Consider the following 21,264-nt stretch of genomic DNA (forward strand, 5'->3'; position numbering starts at 1 on the left):
CAGATCCGTGACATAATGTGGCCTCGACAATGCTCCCCGCATACACACTACTCGGACTCCCTCCAGTCACTATCTGGCAGAGTAGAGGTAGCAAGATTACACACTAGCTGATCCAGAAGCCTCCTAGAGAGTTACCAATAGGTTCGGTCCAGTGTACTAACTAGCGGCCAGCCTGCGAACACCGTTTTAGAGCTGTACCCTCAAAATGTAAGGAATATTGGATCTCGCCACGACGTTCATCATAACCTCAAAAGTCATCAAAATAAATAAAGCAAAATCTAAGTTTTACTTTTTTCTGATTGAAGTATAAATAAATCAATAAATTCATGAGTCAAATTACTTGGGAAAATTTTTTATAAATTTATTTTTTGGTTTTATGAATGGTCTGGTCCACAAATTAAATTAATTATACACTGAATTTGTGCTCCAGGGCACAAAAAATGGTTCTTTTCAGTGACAAGAACTTCCAAATATTTTTAAAATAAATATTAGTTCTGATAACAGAAATTACAAAGAAAAATTTGGCATAATGAATTTTCGGCATAATGAATAATAATGATGCAAACCAGTTATATAGAGATTTTGGAAAAAAATTTACAGCATTTTTTTTTTAATAGCAAATAAAGAAGGTATCACCTTAACAAAATTTACCTCACTTTTGTGAAATATCACACTAATGAATATTTCATGAATGAATTTTACACCTGAACTATACAAACAAGAAAGTACAGAGCATACTGCACTCTGTGCTGTCAAAAATTCCAACTCAATTAAAAAAAATATATAAAAATCATGGAGGAAATGTCTGTAAAAGATTACATTTTTTTTTTTTTACAGCATAAAATAAGATGGAAGACAGTAAATTACAGAAATTCCAATGGCAAATAATGCTACATTTTTAGCAGTACAAAAATGAAGACCGGAAATAAATTTACAGCTTGCATATTTTAAAATTATATTCTTAGAGTATTAAAAGAATTAATTTATTAAAAAGATAACACTGGGTTTGTATCGAAAGGTTTAACAATATTCTAACAAAAAAAAAATGCCATACATATAATGAAATTATGAGCAATGGAGTACAAAATTTAAATGTGTTCCATCTTTAAACAGATTTGCAATTTAGATAAATTTGATATCCAATTATACCAAAAATGCTAAAATTAATTGATCTATTTAGAATAGTGTCTATGTCCTTAAACCACAAATATTACACCATTTTCTCACAAGAGATGATAATCATATTATGACTTGTTTTTCCCCCCCATTTTCTCGATATGCAACACGAATGAGATCTGATAAAAAAAATTCAGTTTTCAAATTTGTTTTGTTTCACCAAAGCACCATAAACAGTTAATGAAATAAGAATAAAATTTTAAACAGTCCACCCTCTACTGGGTCTTCCTATTTTCAACATTTTTCTCATCTGTACTATCTTGAGTATCATCTGTAGGATGGTCTTCATACCTATGCATAAAAAGATGCATTTATGTAACTTGTAAAAGTGTAATTATTCTCAATATTAAAAGGCAGTGAGATTTTGTTCTAATAAAAACCAAGTCTTTTGTTAAAATCAAAAATATTTTTAATTAAAAAATATTTTTAAATGGTTTTTAGTATTTTTACAGATTCTTATAATAAAAAAAAAGGGAACAGTTTGTGGGGGAAAATATTCAAACCACCTCTGTTCCAGTGACTAGAAAACTTATCAATAGTTTTGCTGATGATAATACTATGCTTCTCTTTCTTGTTTTACAGAATTTCTGATTACCAATAATAACCACAATTTGAATATCTGCTACACAATTTCCTTAAACAATAATATAAAAATCTACAAAAATACAAGAAATCATGGTATGAACTCTTAGTAAGAATCAAGAATTTTTAACCAGCAGAGGCAATATAATATAGTTATAAAGCATTACCCATAAATGCCAGAAGTTAGCAAATAAAATAGATTTTAGAGAGAGAAAAACATCACTTATACCAAGATTTGTCTTCAATTTAGTTTTTTACTATATGCAGTTTTAGGAACATTGTTTACATATGTGCCATGTCAATCCAATGGCCTGTTTTGTATCCTAATAAATTGCACCTCACTAACTTATTCTGGAAGTTTTGATCTCACTTGTGAATGTTTTCTCATCTGCAAGGATCAGCAGCAGCACAGTTTGTCAAAAGCACAGGTAGTTATTTCCAAATCCTATATATTCTTCGCCTTTCTATTGCATCAAAAATCTGTTAATACAAACCAGCCCTTCTAAATTAGCCTTCCATTCACTCCAAGATACCCAATTTCCAGTACATTTCTGCCATACATGGCCCACACTCTCTTTCAGTCGGAGTTGCATCAGCCACTAACAATTGATGGGAACTCACATTATTTTTGAAAAGCATGGGCCTGGTGATACATCTGATGAAATTTGGATGGCACTATGAGAAAAAACAAGTGAGTAACTGCTGATGTCTGACACTAGGTTTTTTAGGCTGATAGTTTAGCCTCACTTGCCCTAATCTCAGAAGCACCAATGGTCACTTGCCATAATGGTGATCTGCCCTGATCATGTCCCAAAGGTAGGTGTGTTACTGTCAGATGTCTAAGCAGGTATATAATTACATACCTGCAATACCTTTTACTTTAATGACCCTTTACAGGAAGTAGATGGGCAAGTAAGGTAACACCCCCTGGTGTTTCCATCTGCATTTGTCGACCTAAGAATTCATTCAAATAGTAGCCAAACATCAGTATGGCGTTTGTCATCTGTGACAGACTTCATATAATTTTTATGGGGATGAGGTCCTTGCTCTTTACAGTGGGGGATAATACCTATTTACAATACAGTTAGGGAAGGATGCTACGTGGTTGTTTTCCATTAAGGTTTGGTTTTTTTTTTTTTTTTTTTTTGGAGCATTAGCAACTAAGGCCATATTGCTCCAGGGATATGCGGTGCTCATTCCCTGACCTTTCCGCATCCTCCGTATTTGGTGGGCATGGGCTTAAAACCCCTGGGCTAATCAAGAAGCGTGTGCTACACACTACTGCTCCTGCCCATCTGGCTACGGAGGAGCCTTCCATTAAGGTTATTATTATATTAATACCACTCGTATACCACACGAAATTAATAATATAGTTTATTAGACTGTTCACCTAAGTTACTATACATTAAGATGACGTTTCTAGCATCTTACTGATACCTATCATCAGACCATGCTTCTGGTTCAGGTGGACTGGAGGGAGTTGTATCTGGTCTATTTTCTTTTCCTTGTATTTCGTTCCTTTTTTCTATTTTATTGGTATAATATTAGTAATCAGTAATGTAGGGGTAAGGACTTTATTTCATTTCAGTCAAGCAATTTGGCAGAAAGTACATTTAGGATTACAATTGGTATACACCGAGGAACAAATTGTCGGAAAGTTAGTGAAGTTAATGGTGAGATTGGCATTTGTTTCTTTAGATGAACTAGAGAAAGCTTGGGAAGGAATTATTCAAGAATGTCCACCAAGAACATCCTTCATATGAAAAGTGTGAAGAGCTTACAAAATACTTCAAAACAAATTGGATTGGACCCACTGCTCACTTTCCACCATCACTGCGGAATTACCATGCTAATTTTGGTCCTCGGACAATAAATCATACGAAAGGATGGTATGATGCTTTAAATAAATCTGTGGTGTTAATATGTGGAAGATGATTACCCATTTAAAAAACAACAAACTAACTTTTAAGAGTAATATTAGGATTTGTAAATCTTCCACCTCCTAAAAACCTTAAATACGAGGGCATTAATAAGAAATTAAAGAAATCAACAGCAGATAGACTAAACGGGGACATCGATTTACACACGTTTGTGCAAGAGTTGGTTACTTTCTTCCACTAAACGATTAGTATAATTTAAACTTGTAATTTGTATTTATAATTTGTATTTGTATTTTAAACTTGTGTTAATTTCTTTATTTGATACCAGAACAGTTATACATAAATAAAATAAATTGTTTATTGACAAAACAATTTTTTATTACTATGTTTTTAATTTGTTTTTATTTTTGTTATTTTTTATCTCTCAAAAAAAAAAAAAAAAAAAAAAAATGGTTACATACAGACAATGGAAATGTGGGAATAGAGCACATCCTTTTAGTGGAATATAAGGCTTGAGCTATTAGGGCATATGGTTTAGGGCAAATGAGGTAACACCATGGCTATATAGTGCATGCTGACTGATGGGAATTTACATTAATTTTGAAAAGCATGGCCCCTGGTGATACATCTGATGAAATTTGCATGGTGCTATGAAAAAAAAAAATAAGCGAGTAACTGCTGCTTATTTAAAAATTATTTATTATTTATCAAAAATAATGAAAAAGCCTCAAAACAAGTAATATTTCTTGATACGTCTATTTTCTGTCCTGATCTGCCTGTAAAATCAAATGTTTTTTTTAGCATCCTTTTTAGCAGCAAAGAAAGTTAGCAAACCCTTAGCCATAATTATGAGAGCTTCCTTGGACTCAGGGGAGGTACCCACAGTCTGGATATGTGCAAATGTGATCCCAATTCACAAAGGACGATCAAAGGCCGACACAAGTAATTATAGACCTGTGAGTTTAACTTCTGTTCCAGGAAAATTAATGGAGGCACTGGTTAAAGAAGCACTGCAGGATCATCTAGACAAGACTTCAGTTATAGCTCGGACACAGCATGGTTTTGTTAAAGGCAAGACCAATCAAATTGGTCTTGCCTGACCAATTTGATTGGATACTATGATGCAGTCACAAAAGAACTGGATGCAGGGAATAACTTTGATATTATATACTTGGGTCTAACAAATATATAATATTTGTGCAGCAGTCCCTGTTGCACATGGAAGACTGCTGAACAAATTGGAGCAGTGGCATTGGAGGCAAATTGCTGCTATGGATAAAGGGGTGGTTAGAGGGAGAAGACAGCGAGTTGTAATCAATGGACACTGCTCATCGTGGACTAACGTTATTAGTGGAGTCCTTCAGGGTTCAGTGTTGGGTCCATTATTGTTTTCTGTATTTATAAATGATATTGATGATGGTATATCAAGCTTAATGTCCAAGTTTGCAGACGATACAAAGGTTGGCAGGGTTGTCAAGGACACTATTGACACTATACTGCTGCAACAGGATCTGGAAAGGTTGAGCAGATGGGCTGAGAGGTGGTAAATTAAATTTAACATTGACAAATGTAAAGTACTACATATGGGAAACAGTAACCCCAGAGCAATGTATCAACTCTGTGGTACTACACTTACAGTGGTAGAGAATGAAAAGGACCTGGGGGTAATTGTGCAGGCAGATATGAAGTTCTCTGCGCAATGCAGACGGGCTGCAAGAGTAGCTAATGGTGTCTTGTCAATGATATACAGGAATTTTTCTAGCAGGGATAAGGATGTGATTATTCCCTTGTATAAGGCATTGGTCAGGCCACACCTTGAGTACTGTATACAGGTCTGGAGGCCTCATTTCAAGAAGGATGTAGAGCTGCTGGAACGAGTACAGAGAAGGGCAACAAGATTAGTGAATGGAACAAAGGGTTGCTCTTACGAAGAAAGGCTTAAGTTTTGCAAATTACAGAGCCTGGAGACTAGGCATCAGCGAGGTGATCTGATAGAGGTGTATAAGGCTTTGAATGGCTTGAGCATGCTCAATGCCGATGGGATTCTTCCTCTTGCTCAGAATAATCACCTGAGAGGGCATAAATTCAAATTGAGGAAGGACGGATGTCGGATAGATGTGCGGAAATTTGCCTTTAGCCAGCGGGCAGTTGGTTTGTGGAATAGACTCCCATCGCTTGTTGTTGAAGTTGATAGCCTAAATAAATTTAAGGCTCAGCTGGACAGGTATTTAGAACGAACGGAGGGGTGAAATGGGAGTAGTGGTTGTTTTTTTTTTTTTTTTTTTTTTTTGGCTGATGCTGAATAAGCTTGCTTTCCTGCATCATATGCCTCTACTAATGCTAATGCTAATATTTCTAGCAGGGATAAGGAGGTGATTATTCCCTTGTATAAGGCAATGGTCAGTACTGTATACAGGTCTGGACGCCTCATTTCAAGAAGGATGTACAGCTGCTGGAATGAGTACAGAGAAGGGCAACAAGATTAGTGAATGGAACAAAGGGGTACTCTTACGAAGAAAGGCTTAAGTTTTGCAAATTACAGTGTCTGGAGACTAGGCACCGGCGAGGTGATCTGATAGAGATGTATAAAGCCTTGAATGGTTTGAGCATGCTCAATGCTGATGGGATTCTTCCACTTGCCCAGAATAATCACCTGAGAGGGCATAAATTCAAATTGAGGAAAGACAGATGTAGGATAGATGTGCAGAAATTTGCCTTTAGCCAGCAGGTAGTTGGTTGGTGGAACAGACTTCCATCCCTTGTCGTGGAAGTTGATAGCCTAAATAAATTTAAGGCTCAGCTGGAGAGGTATTTCGAACGAACGGAGAAGTGGAGGTGGTGTTTTTTTTTTTTTTTTTGGCTGATGCTGCATAAGCTTGCTTTCTTGCATCATATGCCTCTACTAATGCTAATGCTTCATATTCAGTCCATTGAATAACTTCATTCGTTTTGATTGCCTCAATCTCAGGTTCTTCAGCATTTTCAATTTGCTCATCATTGTTTTCTTCTGCCACCAGTCTTGAAGCATTTCATCAATATTTTCTGGTATTTTAGTGTCTCCTCCTTCGTTTGATGAAATATCCCAGTCAGAATTTTTTTACCAAATCATCTGAGTTGAAATTTTGGTACATCTTCAGAAGTACCAAGATTTTCAGCAATTTTTCTTCAGTTCCTCTTCTTTTAGCCATTATTTTTTAGAGTTTTTGTACACAAGTTTGTACAAGTTTCACACTTGTAAAAACTTGTGAAAAAACACAGAACACAATATAATAGATAACACAGTGCACTACTGCCACCCCCCCTTTTTTTAAACTAATTTGTTTTGAAAAAAGCTTTAACTGACAAACTTAGTTCAACAAATTTGTGTTTATTGCACAGTGCACATGCAATAAACTTATCTCAAACGACCTTCATATGTGTGACCGCATTAGATTACGCATATGTGGCTGACATGGCGTCTCAAGAAATAAACTTGCTAAGCCATATCGGCCACATAATATGACACACAAAAAAATGACTATTTTTTTTTTTTTTTTTTGAGATTTTAAGTGAAAAAATGAAATAACACTGACATTAAAATATTTTTTGGCTCCACTAGAAATTTTTTTTTTAAACTACCTTGGCAGTTAATATGTTAAGGCCATCAAATCCACCCTCCTCTAGTATTATTACTATTCATTTTTTCTACAAAATATCTGTTTTGCTAATCTCCTTTGTTCCATTCTTTCTATATGCAATCTTAAGTTTACTTCACTAACCTATGACTGTATGTCAGTTACACCCAAATCCAGCTCCATAATTTAAAACAGCCTTACAAACTGTCACATAAATGGCTAATTTCGTCATTTGACTATTTTCTCTTTTTTTTCCCAGTTAAATTTTGTTAGAGGCTTTTAGTATTAGTAATAGCCACATGGTGCAAGTAAGCCTATGGTTTCTGCTGAACCAGCCAAAAAAAAAAAAAAAAATAAATAATAATAATAATAATAATAAAATAACAAAAAATAAATAAAATAAAAATAAAAACAAATTAATAACAATAAGAAGAAAATTAAAAAAAAATAATAAGAGAAAAGGAAATGGACAACCTAGGCATTTGCCTCCAAAGGTCAGCTGGATAATTTCCTTACTTAGGAAATTATCCAGCTGACCTTTGAATTACCCCTTGCTGTCAGTGACTACCACCCATGTAGTCCTTGGTCCTTGAGGTTGTCACAGACATTCTCTCAGATATGCCAGACAAGCTGTACTTGCTACCTGGGACTATAAAACACTGACGCAACTGATATTCGGGTGACATTCAAGTCAAGTGGACTTAATTTCAATGAAGTCTGGAAGGTCTGTGATCTTGCACCTTCACAATGGTGGGACTGTTAGTAACACTGGGTATAATCTCCATGCACATGCACACTGTGAATGACCCAGGTGTGAACCAACGTAAGTAGGGGTCAAGGTGTGGCATCCAGACCACATAGAGGAATGCCACCTCTCTGTGTTACCAGGCAATCCTAGGTGGTAGATGATGCTCATCAACAGGTGAAATACCACCACTTTGCTTATTGGAGGCTTGAAGTGGTGGAACCCATTTTTAGTCTCCAGAGCTAAGTTCCAGTCCACCCTTCCTCCATCTGATGGAACTGATATTTGGGTGACACAAAAGTCAAGTGGACCCAATTTCGGCAAAGTCCGGAAAGTCTGTGACAGCCAAATCCTCTGCTTGCACCTTGATGATGGTGTGACTGTTAGCAATCCTGGGTATAACCTCCATCCAGAAGCACATGATGGGTGACCACCCAGGTGTGAACCAACTTAAGCAGGGGTCGTGGTGTGGCACCAACACCACATGGAGGAATGCCACTCCCTCTGTGTTACCAGGCAGTAGATGATTCTCAACAACCGGTGCAATACCACCATTATAATTAGCATTAGTAGAGGCATAAGATGCAAGAAAGCAAGCTTACGCAGCATCAGAAAAAACACACACACTTCCACTTCACTCCTCCGTTTATTCGAACTACCTGTCCAGCTGAGCCTTAAATTTATTTTAACTATCAACTTCCTCAACAAGGGATGGAAGTCTGTTCCACCAACCAACTACCCGCTGGCTAAATGCAAATTTCTGCACATCTAACTTTCCTCAATTTGAATTCATGCCCTCTCAGGTGATTATTTTGGGCAAGTGGAAGAATCCCATTAGATTGAAAATGCTCAAACCATTCAAGGTTTTATACACCTCTATCAGATCAGATCACTTCGCCGGTGCCTAGTCTCCAGACACTGTAATTTGAAAAACTCAAGCCTTTCTTTGTAAGTGAAACTCTTTGTTCCATTCACAATCTTGTTGCACTTCTCTGTACTCATTCCAGCAGCTCTACATCCTTCTTGAAATGAGGCCTCCAGACCTGTATACAGTATACTCAAGGTGTAGCCTGACCATTGCTTATACAAGGGAATAATCACATCCTTATCCCTGATAGAAAAATTTCTGTATATCATTATATTCCTGTATAGCACAAGACACCATGAGCTACTCTTGCAGCCCATCTCACTGCTCACAGAACTTCATATCTGCCTGCACAATTACCCCCAGGTCCTTTTCATTCTCTACCACTGTCAGTGTAGTACCACAGAGTTGATATGCTGCTCTGGGGTTGCTGTTTCCCATATGTAGTACTTTACATTTGTCAATGTTAAACTTCATTTGCCACCTCTCGGCCCACCTGTTCAACCATTTCAGATCCTGTTGCAGCAGCATAGCATCAGCAGTGTCCTTAGCAACCCTGCCAGCTTTTGTATCGTCTGCAAACTTGGACATTAAGCTTGATATACCATCATCAATATTATTTATAAATACAGAAAACAATAATGGACCCAACACTGAACCGTGAGGGACTCCACTAATAACACTAGTCCATGATGAGCAGTGTCCATTGATTACCACTCTCTGTCTTTTCTCACTCAACCATCACTTTATCCATAGCCTCATATGCCACACTGCTCCAATTTGTGCAGCAGTCTTCCATGTGCAACGGTATCAAAAGCCTTTCTAAGATCCAAGTATATAATATCAAAGTTATTCCCTGCATCCAGTTCTTTTGTAACTGAATCATAGTATCCAATCAAATTGGTCAGACAAGACTTTCCCTTAACAAATCCATGCTGTGTCCGAGCTATAACTGAAGTCTTGTCTAGATGATACTGCAGTGCTTCTTTAACCAGTGCCTCCAATAATTTTCCTGGAACAGAAGTTAAACTCACAGGTCTATAATTACTTGTGTCAGCCCTTGATCCTCCTTTGTAAATTGGGGTCACATTTGCACATCTCCAGTCTATGGGTACCTCCCCTGAGTCCAAGGAAGCTCTCATAATTATGGCTAAGGATTTGCTTACTTCCTTTGCTGCCTCCTTTAACATAACTGGATAGACTCCATCCACCCCACGTAGGACTGTCATGGCTTTCTTGTGTTTAACTTCAACAATTTCTCCTCCACTTTACTCTCAGTTATTACAAGATTATCTAGCTTACTGCCAGAGTTGAATACACCTTTGGCATTCCCCTCGCTGAATAAATCCTCATGTGTGAATGTTGATGCAAAATATTCATTTAGTTTGTTAGCTACCTGAGCAGGATCATCAACGGTTGAACCATCGATATCAAGTGGACCAATCTTATTCATCACCTTCCTTCTAGAGTTTACATAAGTAAAGAACTCTTTGCTGTTTTTCATTGCATCCTTTGCCAAAGATTTCCCGTAATCTGCCTTCGCCTGCCTAACCTCCTTTGTAACTTGGTTACAGACCAGCTTATATCTATCATAGGTTTCCATGTCACCCATTAATTTATATGTATCCCATGCATTTTTCTTCACTGCCATATGTCTCATTAGTTCATCTGACATCCATTTAGGCCTAAACCTTGAACAATATTTCATAGTTGGTATGTAAAGCTTAGTAGCTTCCAAGATGAGTTCTTTGAATGTTTCCGATTTTGAATTTGTTGTTGGTAACGTCATCACTGTATAGAAATTAAATACCGTCTCAGACCATCGTAGTCGCTTTTACGAAAGCAATAACCCTTCCCTTTACCCCTGATGGTAGTTACCTCTTTGAGTAAATCCCACTTCAGCACACTGTGATCACTGCCACCTAGTAGTTCCTTTATCTGCAGATTCTTAATGCATGAAGAATAACTACTGATAATCAAATCAAGAGTATTACTCTCTCTAGTTGCTTCCCGAACATGCTGATGTAGAAAACAATCATCCAAAAAAGCCTTGCTAGTGTGTGTGTGACCAACCCAAATTCCAGTCACCATCTGGGAAATTAAAATCCCCCATTATAAGACTCTCTGAATTACTGGCCCACTCTATTTCCCTGTTCAGTTTCTTATTATACTCATCAGAGTCATTAGGCCTATAGCACACTCCTACTCTCAATTTTGACTTCCCAATGCTTATGTCACTCCAAACTGACTCGACACTGCACTGTCCAGCGATGTCAACTGGCTTCACTTCCTTGGATTTTATGTGTTTGTTAACTAATAACATAACCCCTCAATGCACATGCACACTGTGAATGACCACCCAGGTGTAAACCAACGTAAATAGGGGTCAAGGTGTGGCACCCACACCACATGGAGCAATGCCACCACTTTACTTATTGGAGGCTTGAAGCGGTGGAACCCATGTTTAGTCTCCAGAGCTAAGTTCCGGTCAACCCTTCCCCAACTCTTCCATTATGCAAAATGATTGATGACTTTTGAGGTTATGATGAACATCGTGGAGAGATCCAATCTTCCTTAAATTGAGGGTACAGCTCTAAAATGGCATTCGCAGGCCAGCCCCGCTAGTTAGTACACCGGACCGAACCTATTGGTAACTCTTTAGGACGCTTCCAGATCAGCTAGTGTATAATCTTGCTACCTCTACTCTGCCAGATAATGACTGGAAGGAGTCCGAGTAGTGTGTATGTGGGAGGCATTGTCGAGGCCAAATTATGTCAAGGATCTGGGTATATTCTAAACAAGCTTCTGTCTTATGGTCTGCCTACTGTTTTTTGTAATTGGTTATCTGGTTTTATCTCTGATCGCTCACTGAGGGTGATGGTACATGGCTCTCTGTTTTCTAAGTTCTCCACTAATGCCAGTGTCCCCCAAGGTTGTTCTTTCCCTCACTCTTTTTCTATTGTATATTAATGACCTTCTTCCATCAATTGGAAATCCTATCCATAGTTTTGCCGATGATAGCACATTGCATTCCACTTTCCATTTTGAGAAACCTTGCCCTGCTCAATCAGCTTCAACTTTTCGAAAATCTCCTACCAATTCCTTAAATGCCGATCTCCAGTGGGGCAAAGACAATTTAGTTGATTTCAATCCTTCTAAAACTCAGTCTTTTCTTATCTCTCGCAAAAAGGATTCTTCTGCTCCTGTGCTTATCTTTGGTGACACTCCGATTTCTAGGCAAAATGAATATCTCTTTTGGGAATTACCCTGACTTCTAATCTCTCTTGGCACAAGCACATTACAAATATTACTTCCTCTGCATCTAAAAAACTTGGTTTTCTCTTTCGCTCTTAGCGTTACTTTTCTTCCAAACAGCTGCTCACTCTGTACAAATCGGAAATCCGCCCTGCCATGGAATATTGTTCCCAGATCTGGGGTGGTGCCCCCAAAACCTCTCTCAGGCTTCTTGATTCCATTCAGAAGAGGGCAGTTAGGTTAATTAATGATTCATCTCTAACAGAGTCTCTCCACTCGCTGTCCCATAGACATACCGTTTCTGCTGCATGCCTCTTCTACAGATATTTCCATGGGTACTGTTCTTCTGAACTGACTTCTATAATTCCCGCTCTCTCTTTCAAAACAGTCCGAACACGTGCCGCTAGCAGCTAACATCCATTTACTGTCCAACTTCAAACTCACAGAACCAACTTTTCATCTTCCTCGTTTATTGATTCAACTAAATTACAGTTTACAGAAGTTTAAGTCCAATGTCAACAAGTATCTTCTTTCGTCTTCTCAACCTCCAACCCAAGCACGGTACCAAGTACTATAGGTTCTAATACCTCTCGTGTTTGGGGTTTTCATAAAAAAAAAAAAAAAAAATATTATAATTCGCTGAATAAAATAAAACTTCCTCCTGCAATCCAGTCTAAACACCCTCCTCCGTAACTTGAAATGATGGCCCCTAGTTCTAGAATCATTTATAACCGTGAAAATATCGTCTTTATTCATTTTGCTTATTCCTCTCACAGCCTTAAAAACACCTCAATCAAGTGACCTCTAAGGTGCCTAATTTACAAGCTCTGCAACCCCATATTCAAAGTCTTTCATCATATGGACACCCTTTTGCTTTCACCAGACGAGTTACCTGTCTTTGGACCCTTTCAAGAAAAACAATGTCTTTCTTTAGGTGCAGTCTCCATACTTGAACACAGTATTCCAAGTGATGTCTAACAATAGCCTTACACAATGGGATTGTGACATCCTTATCTCTGCTAGCAATTGTTTGATAAACTATCGATAGAACACCACCGGCCCTCATTGCAACCAGTCTACAATGCTCGGAGAACTTCATATCTGACCATATCGTAATACCCAAGTTCCTATCCTTCACTACCAGCTTTAGTTCAACTCAACCAAATGTATAAGTTATTTTGGAGTTACTGTTCTCCAGGTGCAATACCTTACAGTTTGCTGGATTAAAGCATAGATGCCACTTTTCTGACCATCCCTGAAGCCTATCTAGGTCATTCTGAAGAAGCCCTGTTTGGTGGCAATCATTAACTACTCTACCAATCTTTACATCTGCAAATTTAGACATCGCGCCCTCTATCCCTTCATCGATGTCATTTATGAAAATCAAAAACAACAGTGGTCCTAATACTGATCCTTGGGGGAACCCACTTCTTATATCAATTCAATTTGAAGAATAGCCATTTATCACAACTGACTGCCTCCTGCCCTGAAGCCATCCAGCTATCCATCTAAGGATTTTTCCTGATTCCAACCTGTTCCAGCTTATAAAGTAACTGCTCATGAGGAACTGAGTCAAATGCTTTGCTGAAATCCAAATAAACAACATCGAAATTATTTCCCAAGTCCAGCTCTTAAGTGACCCTATCAAAATAGCTAACGAGATTAGTTAAACACGATTTTCCCATTACAAAACCATGTTGAGTATCCTTCAGAATTCCACCCTTGATCATAGTCTCCATGATTTTCCCTACTAGTGAAGTTGGACTAACTGGCCACTAATTTCCCCTTTCACTCTTAAGAGCTGCCCTTATGTATTGGAGATACATTGGAACTTTTCGAATCCAATGGAATCACTCCAGAGTCCAGTGATGCTCTCATAATTAGCTTCGATGGTTCAATGCATTCACTTGCCGCCTCCTTTAAGATTACAGGATAAATGCCATTAACCCCAGGAAGCCTTATTGACCTTGCTATTTAAGGATGTTGTTGTTGTTATTTGGTTTTTAGGAGCATTAGCAACTAAGGCCATATTGCTCCGGGATATGCGGTGATCATTCCCTGACCTTTCCGCATCCTCCGTATTTGGTGGTGACGGGCTCGAACCCCGGTCTAATCAAGAAGCGTGTGCTACACACTGCTGCTCCTTCCTACCTGGCTACGGAGGTGCCATTTAAGGATGTGCCGCACAGTAGACATATGCTGCTGAGGAAGGAGACTGCTGCCTCCGAAAGCTACAGCAAATTTTATCGCTTTTAATTTCTAGGTTTTTAGCATATTTTATCAGTGTTATTTGTATATTTTTAATTTTTATTGTAAATATAAATTTTATACTTATTTATTGTAAATAAAGTTTTCAGTTACAGTGTTCAATTTTTTTATCTTCTGGCTGGTATGAAGCTTAATCATCAACATGGTTTGTTCCAGCCTTGTAGGCCTATTTAGAGATAGTCTTATTGGCCTGTAGGTGCGAAAGTTTTTTCTTTAAATAAACACGTGAAATTTCCACATCATTACATTTTTTTCAACTTCACTCCCCTAAATTTCTCATTGACATAAAGGGTTTTTCTTCTGTAAATATTGATGCAAAGTAACTGTTGAGTTCATTTGCAACTTCAGCTGGGGTATCTAATACTATACCACATCAATAATGTAAGAGTCCGATCTGGTTTGTCCTTCTCTTCTCTGCATTTATATGTGAAGAATTCCTTATCCCCTCTCGTTGTCAGTGATTTCTCATTATCTGCCTTTGCCAGACTAAGGTTTCAGTACTTTTTATTGCTCTGTAACTTTTTCATGCCATCTTTTTCTGCTCAAGTAATCTGGCAACTTCATTATTCATCCAACTTGGAATCCTCCTCATGGTGTATTTTTTTAATGGTATATAAGCATTCAAGGATTCTGTGATGAATGTTTTAAAGGTATACCATAATTCAATTGTATTCACTCTGTGAGATACCTATCCAGTTAATAGAGGCCATGTAGCTCCTTAAGACAGTGTAATTTCCTTTCCTGAAATTATAACCCATTCCTTTGCCTTTAATTACTGCTACCTCTCTCTTCATCGTCCACCATAAAACTCCGTTATTACTTCCTGCTACTGGTTTCTGTACTGTCAGCCCCATTATGTCATCTGGTTCATGGGTGATGGCGAGGTCTAGAGTATTCTTTTCCCTCATACTTTCCCTGACATGTTGATACAAATAGCAATCATCTAGTTGATTTAAAAATTTTCCCCCCCTGAACTTTTAAAGTATCTTTAATAATACTGGCAAAAACATCTGCACCATCTCTGTTTAAATGTATCCCGTCTCTACAAAACAGATTCCTTCTGCCTACAAGTGCAAGCCAAGCTGATAGAAATTTCCCCCCAAAAGTCTTGAAGGCTTTCAGCATATAATCCCTCTTATTGTGCCTGGTCAGAATTGCAGAGACATAGACATTGTGACCTAACTCGTGACATTTCTTCAGCATTGTCGTCCAATCGTCAAATCGTCCAATCATGTATGCTTAATGTCATTGGTCCCCGCATGAATAATAATATTCTCTTTCCCCCTTAAAATCTGAGTCTGTTAATGTCATTATTAATAGCGGATCTCGGTAGACATACCCTGGTTCTAGTCTACCTATCCTTATTACAAAAACCTTTTCCCGTTTCCCTGACAATAGAATCTCCTAATAAAACTAAGTCCTTTTGAACCAGAGTAGTTTGCAGTTGGTTATTCTGTTCTGGGGCCCGAATCGGAAGTGCATCACTTCATAGGTTGCTAGAGTCTTGAGTGCCTGAAAAGCTTTCAGTTACATTATTCTCAAGGGCAAGCACCAGTTTTTTCAGTGACTCAAATTGTAACTTAAGATTGGTGTACTCCTTACAATGGTGACAAAGAAAAGAATCTCCAAGTGAGCTAGGATTACCTACTAGGTAGACCTTGGAATACATGCCACAGGTTCTGCAAAGGATAAAATCATGACTCACCTGGAAATCACCATCGGCTATTTCTGTATGAGTCATGGTACCCTCTGATGAAGTGTTCAAGGGGTATCTCGTAATAACCATTATGAAATTTACTAATTATTAATAAAAGAAACTTTCAAAAAATTATATTGATAATATAAAAAAAAAAAAAAAAAAATCAAACTATTACATGAAAAAAAAAAACTTAATTAAAATAAACTGTACAATATACTAAACAACCTTTGAAATCCTGCTTTAATCCCCTCTTATCTATACTTCTTTTTAACACGGTGACTGTCAAGCTAGTTTAAGAAAAAAATTCCCCCAGGGCCAAAAATATTTAGTAAATAATTTGATTAGTAATTCTAAATTAAATATTGTAATGTCGGTGTTAGGTCATTTTTTTCATTTAAAATATCAAACGTTTTTTTGTGTCGCATATATGTGCTGATGTGGCCCAGTAGCTTACTTTATTTCTTGAGAAGCCATTTCGGCCACATACATGTGACGCTATTACGGAACACATATGAAGGTTGCATGTGATTAGTTTATTGCATGTGCAGCGGGCACTGTAATGAAATAAACCCACAAACGTCGCAATAAGTTTGTCAGTATTGTTAAAGATTCTGTCAAAACAAGTTCGTTAGCACACTGTATTATCCATTATATTGTGTTGTGCGGTTCTCCGCAAATTTGTACAAGTGTGTTGTAAAAAAAAAACAAAACAAAAAAAATCTCTAAAAAGCAATGGGTAAACGAAAACTACTAAAAGAAGAGGAACTGAGAGAAATTGCTGAAAATCTTAATAGTTGTTCTGAAGATGAAAAAGATTTCGACTCTGATGATTCAGTAAAAGATCCTGACTGGGATATTTCTTCAAATGAAGGAGATTTTTTTTTTTTTTTTATGAAAATCCCAAACACGAAAGGTATCAAAACCTATAGTACTTAGTACCGTGCATGGGTTGAAGGAGAAGTATGGGGGGGGGGGGGCGGAAACTTTGCTCTAGAGACTAAACATGGGTTTCACCACTTCAAGCCTCCAATAAGCAAAGTGCTGGTATTTCACCGGTTGATGAAAGTCATCTAAGTGCTTCAAGACTGGATGGCAGAAGAAAACACTGATGAGCAATTTGAAAAGACCGAGGAACTCTAGATTGAAGTGACTGAAACAAATGAAATTATTGGATGGACTGAATATGGATGCCAAAAAAAGATCTGATTTCACGGGTAAATCGGGACCGCAAATAGACATACCAAGAAATATTACTCATCTTGAGAAGTTTCCATTGCAATAAGATTTATAAATCTTATTGTAATGAAAGTCATAAATCTTATTGTAACAGAAGCAAACAGATATGCTGAACACAAAATTCAGAGTACCTGAGATTTGCAGCAGAGTTGTCTAAAAAAGTGGGTTCCACTGCTGATGAGATAAGAAAGCTTTTCAGGTTTCTTATGTGGATGGGACTAGTAAGATTGGGCAGTCTTACTGGTCAAACCTATCTATAAAAATAAGTTAGTAACAAAAATTATGTCTTGCAACAGATTTGAATTGTCATTACACCTCACTTACTTTTCAGACAATGAAACCACCATTCTAGGGGGACAAACTCAGTAAGATACAATGCCTGATAGATGTTTTGCAGCTCAAATATCAGAAAATATTTTCCCCCGGCCAAGATCACATTATTGACAAAACTCATTCCTTGGAGGGGATTCCCTACACCTCCTGCAAGTTTGTCGCACTGGTAGTGAATCACCCTATATATACTTGGTATATCACTTGTCAATGTGCACGCGGTGTACAAGAGTGCTATGTGAAAAAATATAAAGATAAGAAGCTTTCGGGAAGATTTTTTTTTTTTTTTTTTGGTAGTTGTTGGTGCATAGGCTTCTGTGGCCATAATGCACCTCCCAAGGTTTTTGCAGTACTTTGATCCTTTGCGAGCAGTTATTTTAACTCCTGAAGACAATTAAAACTACACATAGGGCGAGATTAACAAGTCAGCGCTTATCATCCATACTGAAAACTGCATTATCAATAAAGCATGTACCCGATTTTGATAAAATAGTTACTCGCAAAAGATGCCAAGTTTCTAGCAAATGATATTAAATTAATTTTGAATCTTTTTGTGATATCTTTTGTAGTGATTTTGAATCTATTCGATATTAAAACATAAAATTATATGTTTCTTTTGATGTGAAAACATCTATGGTGCCACCTACTACATTTTCGGACTGAAGTAAAACCAATTGGTAACAAAATTTTCTTACCAAAATGGCACAAATAACGTGACTTCCTATTAGGTGGCTGTTAGATCAACATCAACCTTCTACATCAACTTCTCAAGAAGCTGGACCGTTGACATCACGATATTATATTCAAGAACTTCCTGAGGATTTTCGGTTGATTCCTGATCAAACTAGGCAGAGTATACTGCAACAACCAGCTTCGATTTCATCATCCAAAAAAGAAACAATATTTCAGCACAGTCACCTGTTGTAGACCCCCCCACAGGTTTCAACAGTAGTCGAGCCTGAAATCATTTACAAGAACATCGAACGACAATTTCTGAAAAATACATTTGGAGCTGTTTGTGATATCTGTGATTGGTTATGGTACAAAAATGATGTAAAATTGTGCACTCCAGGAAATTACCGGTTGCTTCTAGAATTTACAACAGCAGACGTAACAATTATGAAGGCTTGTAATACTTGTCAAGCATCTTTAAAAAATGATTCCATTCCAATATTTTCAAAGAAACAGTTTCGTTTATCCTGCTATTCCACCTCATTTGCCTTGACTGGATTTAGTGACCGAACGACTCATTTTTCTTTGTATACCATCCATGCAAATTAGAATAAAATGTTTCGGCCAATACGGAATTTTGGGCCAAATTATAAATGTTCTTGTAAATGTTAATTCTATGGAGAATAGATGACGATTATTGAATTAACATTCATATCAAACATAAAAAAAAATCCACAAATCAAGTTATTTAATGGGCTTGGTTCGTAAACAAGATGTAAGGGTTTGGTTAAAGTATCTACTTACGACTCCTTTGTATCACCTGTATAATATCGAGATTGAAAAAGCATTCTTCGATGAGATGTGTGTGTGTGTGTGTGTGTGTTATGGAGGTTTAATGGCGCATAAGCTGCTGGGACTATAGTGCGCCTCGATGAGATACGGAACACGATGTTCCTACACATGATGAAATTAGTGCCTTGGAGAATAGATGACAATTATTGCTATACCTATTTAGTCGATCAACAACAAACTCTTTTGTAGAGCGATGACAAATATTTACGAATAGCTCCTGGTGAACAAAATGTTCCACAAAGTTTACTTTTTTGACAAACATGCTGAACAATTGTCATCTGAATACTCAAATCAAAATTTGACTGATTTCTTAGAAAATAAATTTGGACTAACGTTAAATACTTCTAGATCTGTATCGCCTACTAATCATGGAACTATAATTGATGCTATTTCAAAGACATTTACACTGTTTACAATCTTAATTGATGTATCATATTTTAGCTATCACAAACCCATTGAAAATTTATTGTAACTTCAAATTGATGAAACTGCTGAAAAAAAATAAATGCGTTAAAAGGTTAAACATGTTCGGATTCTTTTCATTCCTAAAACCCTTTAACCTCGTCCAAGCCACAAATGTGCAAAAAAACATCTTTTGGGCATACGGGGCACACATACTGCTTTTTTTTAAAATATAGTTCCTATCTGATTTGTATGCATGCACATGTTAATAAATACACTGAAAGGACAGAATTTATGGATTACCTGGTGGGCAAAGTGACAGTCACCCCTCTTGCTAGTGGATGAACCCACCACTTGGCAGGTATATAGATACACTGCATTCACGTAGACAGTAATTCGATGTCAGTATGGGCAAACGTAGTGAGTTAATCTTTGAAAGAGGAATGATAATGGGTGCCCAACACATGGGTCACTCTATCGTGGAGGTAGTACAAAAATTGCACTATCCCCGTTCAACAGTATCAAGAGTGTATCAGGAATATCCATTTCCGGAATAACATTTCATTGTGGACAGCACTATAAGCAGAGAAAGGTGGCAGATGAATGCAGCCATCGAAGCCTGTCTCACATTGTTTCAACCAACGGAGAGCAACAGTGGCACAAATCACTGCCACTTCAACGAAAGAGGTGCCAGAAACATCACCACCAAGATCATCAGGCGATCAACAGCTGCAATAGGTTATGGGAGCCACCAACCCACCAGAGTCCCATTGCTAACACCACGACACAGGACTCTATGCCTCAACTGGGCAAAAGAACATCTTGCACTGGACCTTGGATGATTGGAGATGGGTGTCCTGATCCGATGAGTCCCATTTCCAGTTATTTTCAGCAGACAGGAGAGAATATATCTGGTGCAAATTGTATGAAGCTATGCACCCGTTGTGTCAACAAGGAACTGTTCGGGCAGGTGGACAGTCAGTAATGGTCAAGGAGTGTGTTCAATTGGCACACAGGACCTCTGGTACATCTAGATGCATCTCTGAATGGTCCAGGTTACGTGTCCATACTTGCAGACCATCTGCATCTTTTCATGATAATCATGCACCCACAGGGCAATGGACTCTTCCAGCCCAATGCGCCTTCCCACAGAGCCATGGTGACTAGAACGTGGTTCAAAGAGCATTTAGATGACGGAGCAGCTTCAGAATTTACGATGACGGAGTGGCTCCCCATTCACTGGACATGAACCTTGTGGAGCATCTTTAGGATGCTGTGGAAAGGTCCATTCAAGCTTTGGATCCTTCACCCAGGAATGCGACAGAATTATAGACAGCAGTGCAACAAGCATGGATGGAAATATCTGTGGAAAGCTTTTGTGAACTAGTGGACTCGATGCCTCGCTGTGTGACTACCCTTATCTGGAAGAAAGGTGAGCCTACCAGTTACTAAGTAGATATCCCATGATTTCTGTCCACCGAAATGTAAATATAAATACATATAAATATTGAAAACCAATGTGTTTTCAAGTCAATATGCAGCCCACAGTGATCCTCATATAAGGTTTAGTGGCCCCATTCCTATTTGAGTTTGACACCTATGCTCTAAAGCCGTGGTCACCAACCTTTCGGACCTCACGGACCACTAAACTCAAAATTGTGAATCCCACGGACCACTACCATGATTTT

The 21,264-nt window shown here is 37.8% G+C and overlaps 1 protein-coding gene across 1 annotated transcript in view; it reads right to left on the reverse strand.

Moving 5' to 3' along the window:
• Window positions 1–336: 336 nt before the first annotated feature.
• Window positions 337–21,264, reverse strand: part of LOC150087564 (signal peptide peptidase) — a 153,391-nt gene continuing 132,463 nt past the window's right edge. Inside the window, exon 11 of the mRNA XM_090371252.1 lies at window positions 337–1,467. Coding sequence (XP_090227378.1) covers window positions 1,392–1,467 — 76 coding nt within the window. The 3' untranslated portion in view covers window positions 337–1,391. The remainder of the gene's footprint in view (window positions 1,468–21,264) is intronic.

This window comes from Mastigoproctus giganteus, chromosome 4 (assembly GCF_048544385.1).
Source record: "Mastigoproctus giganteus isolate SK-2022 chromosome 4, ASM4854438v1, whole genome shotgun sequence".
Taxonomy (NCBI): domain Eukaryota; kingdom Metazoa; phylum Arthropoda; class Arachnida; order Uropygi; family Thelyphonidae; genus Mastigoproctus; species Mastigoproctus giganteus.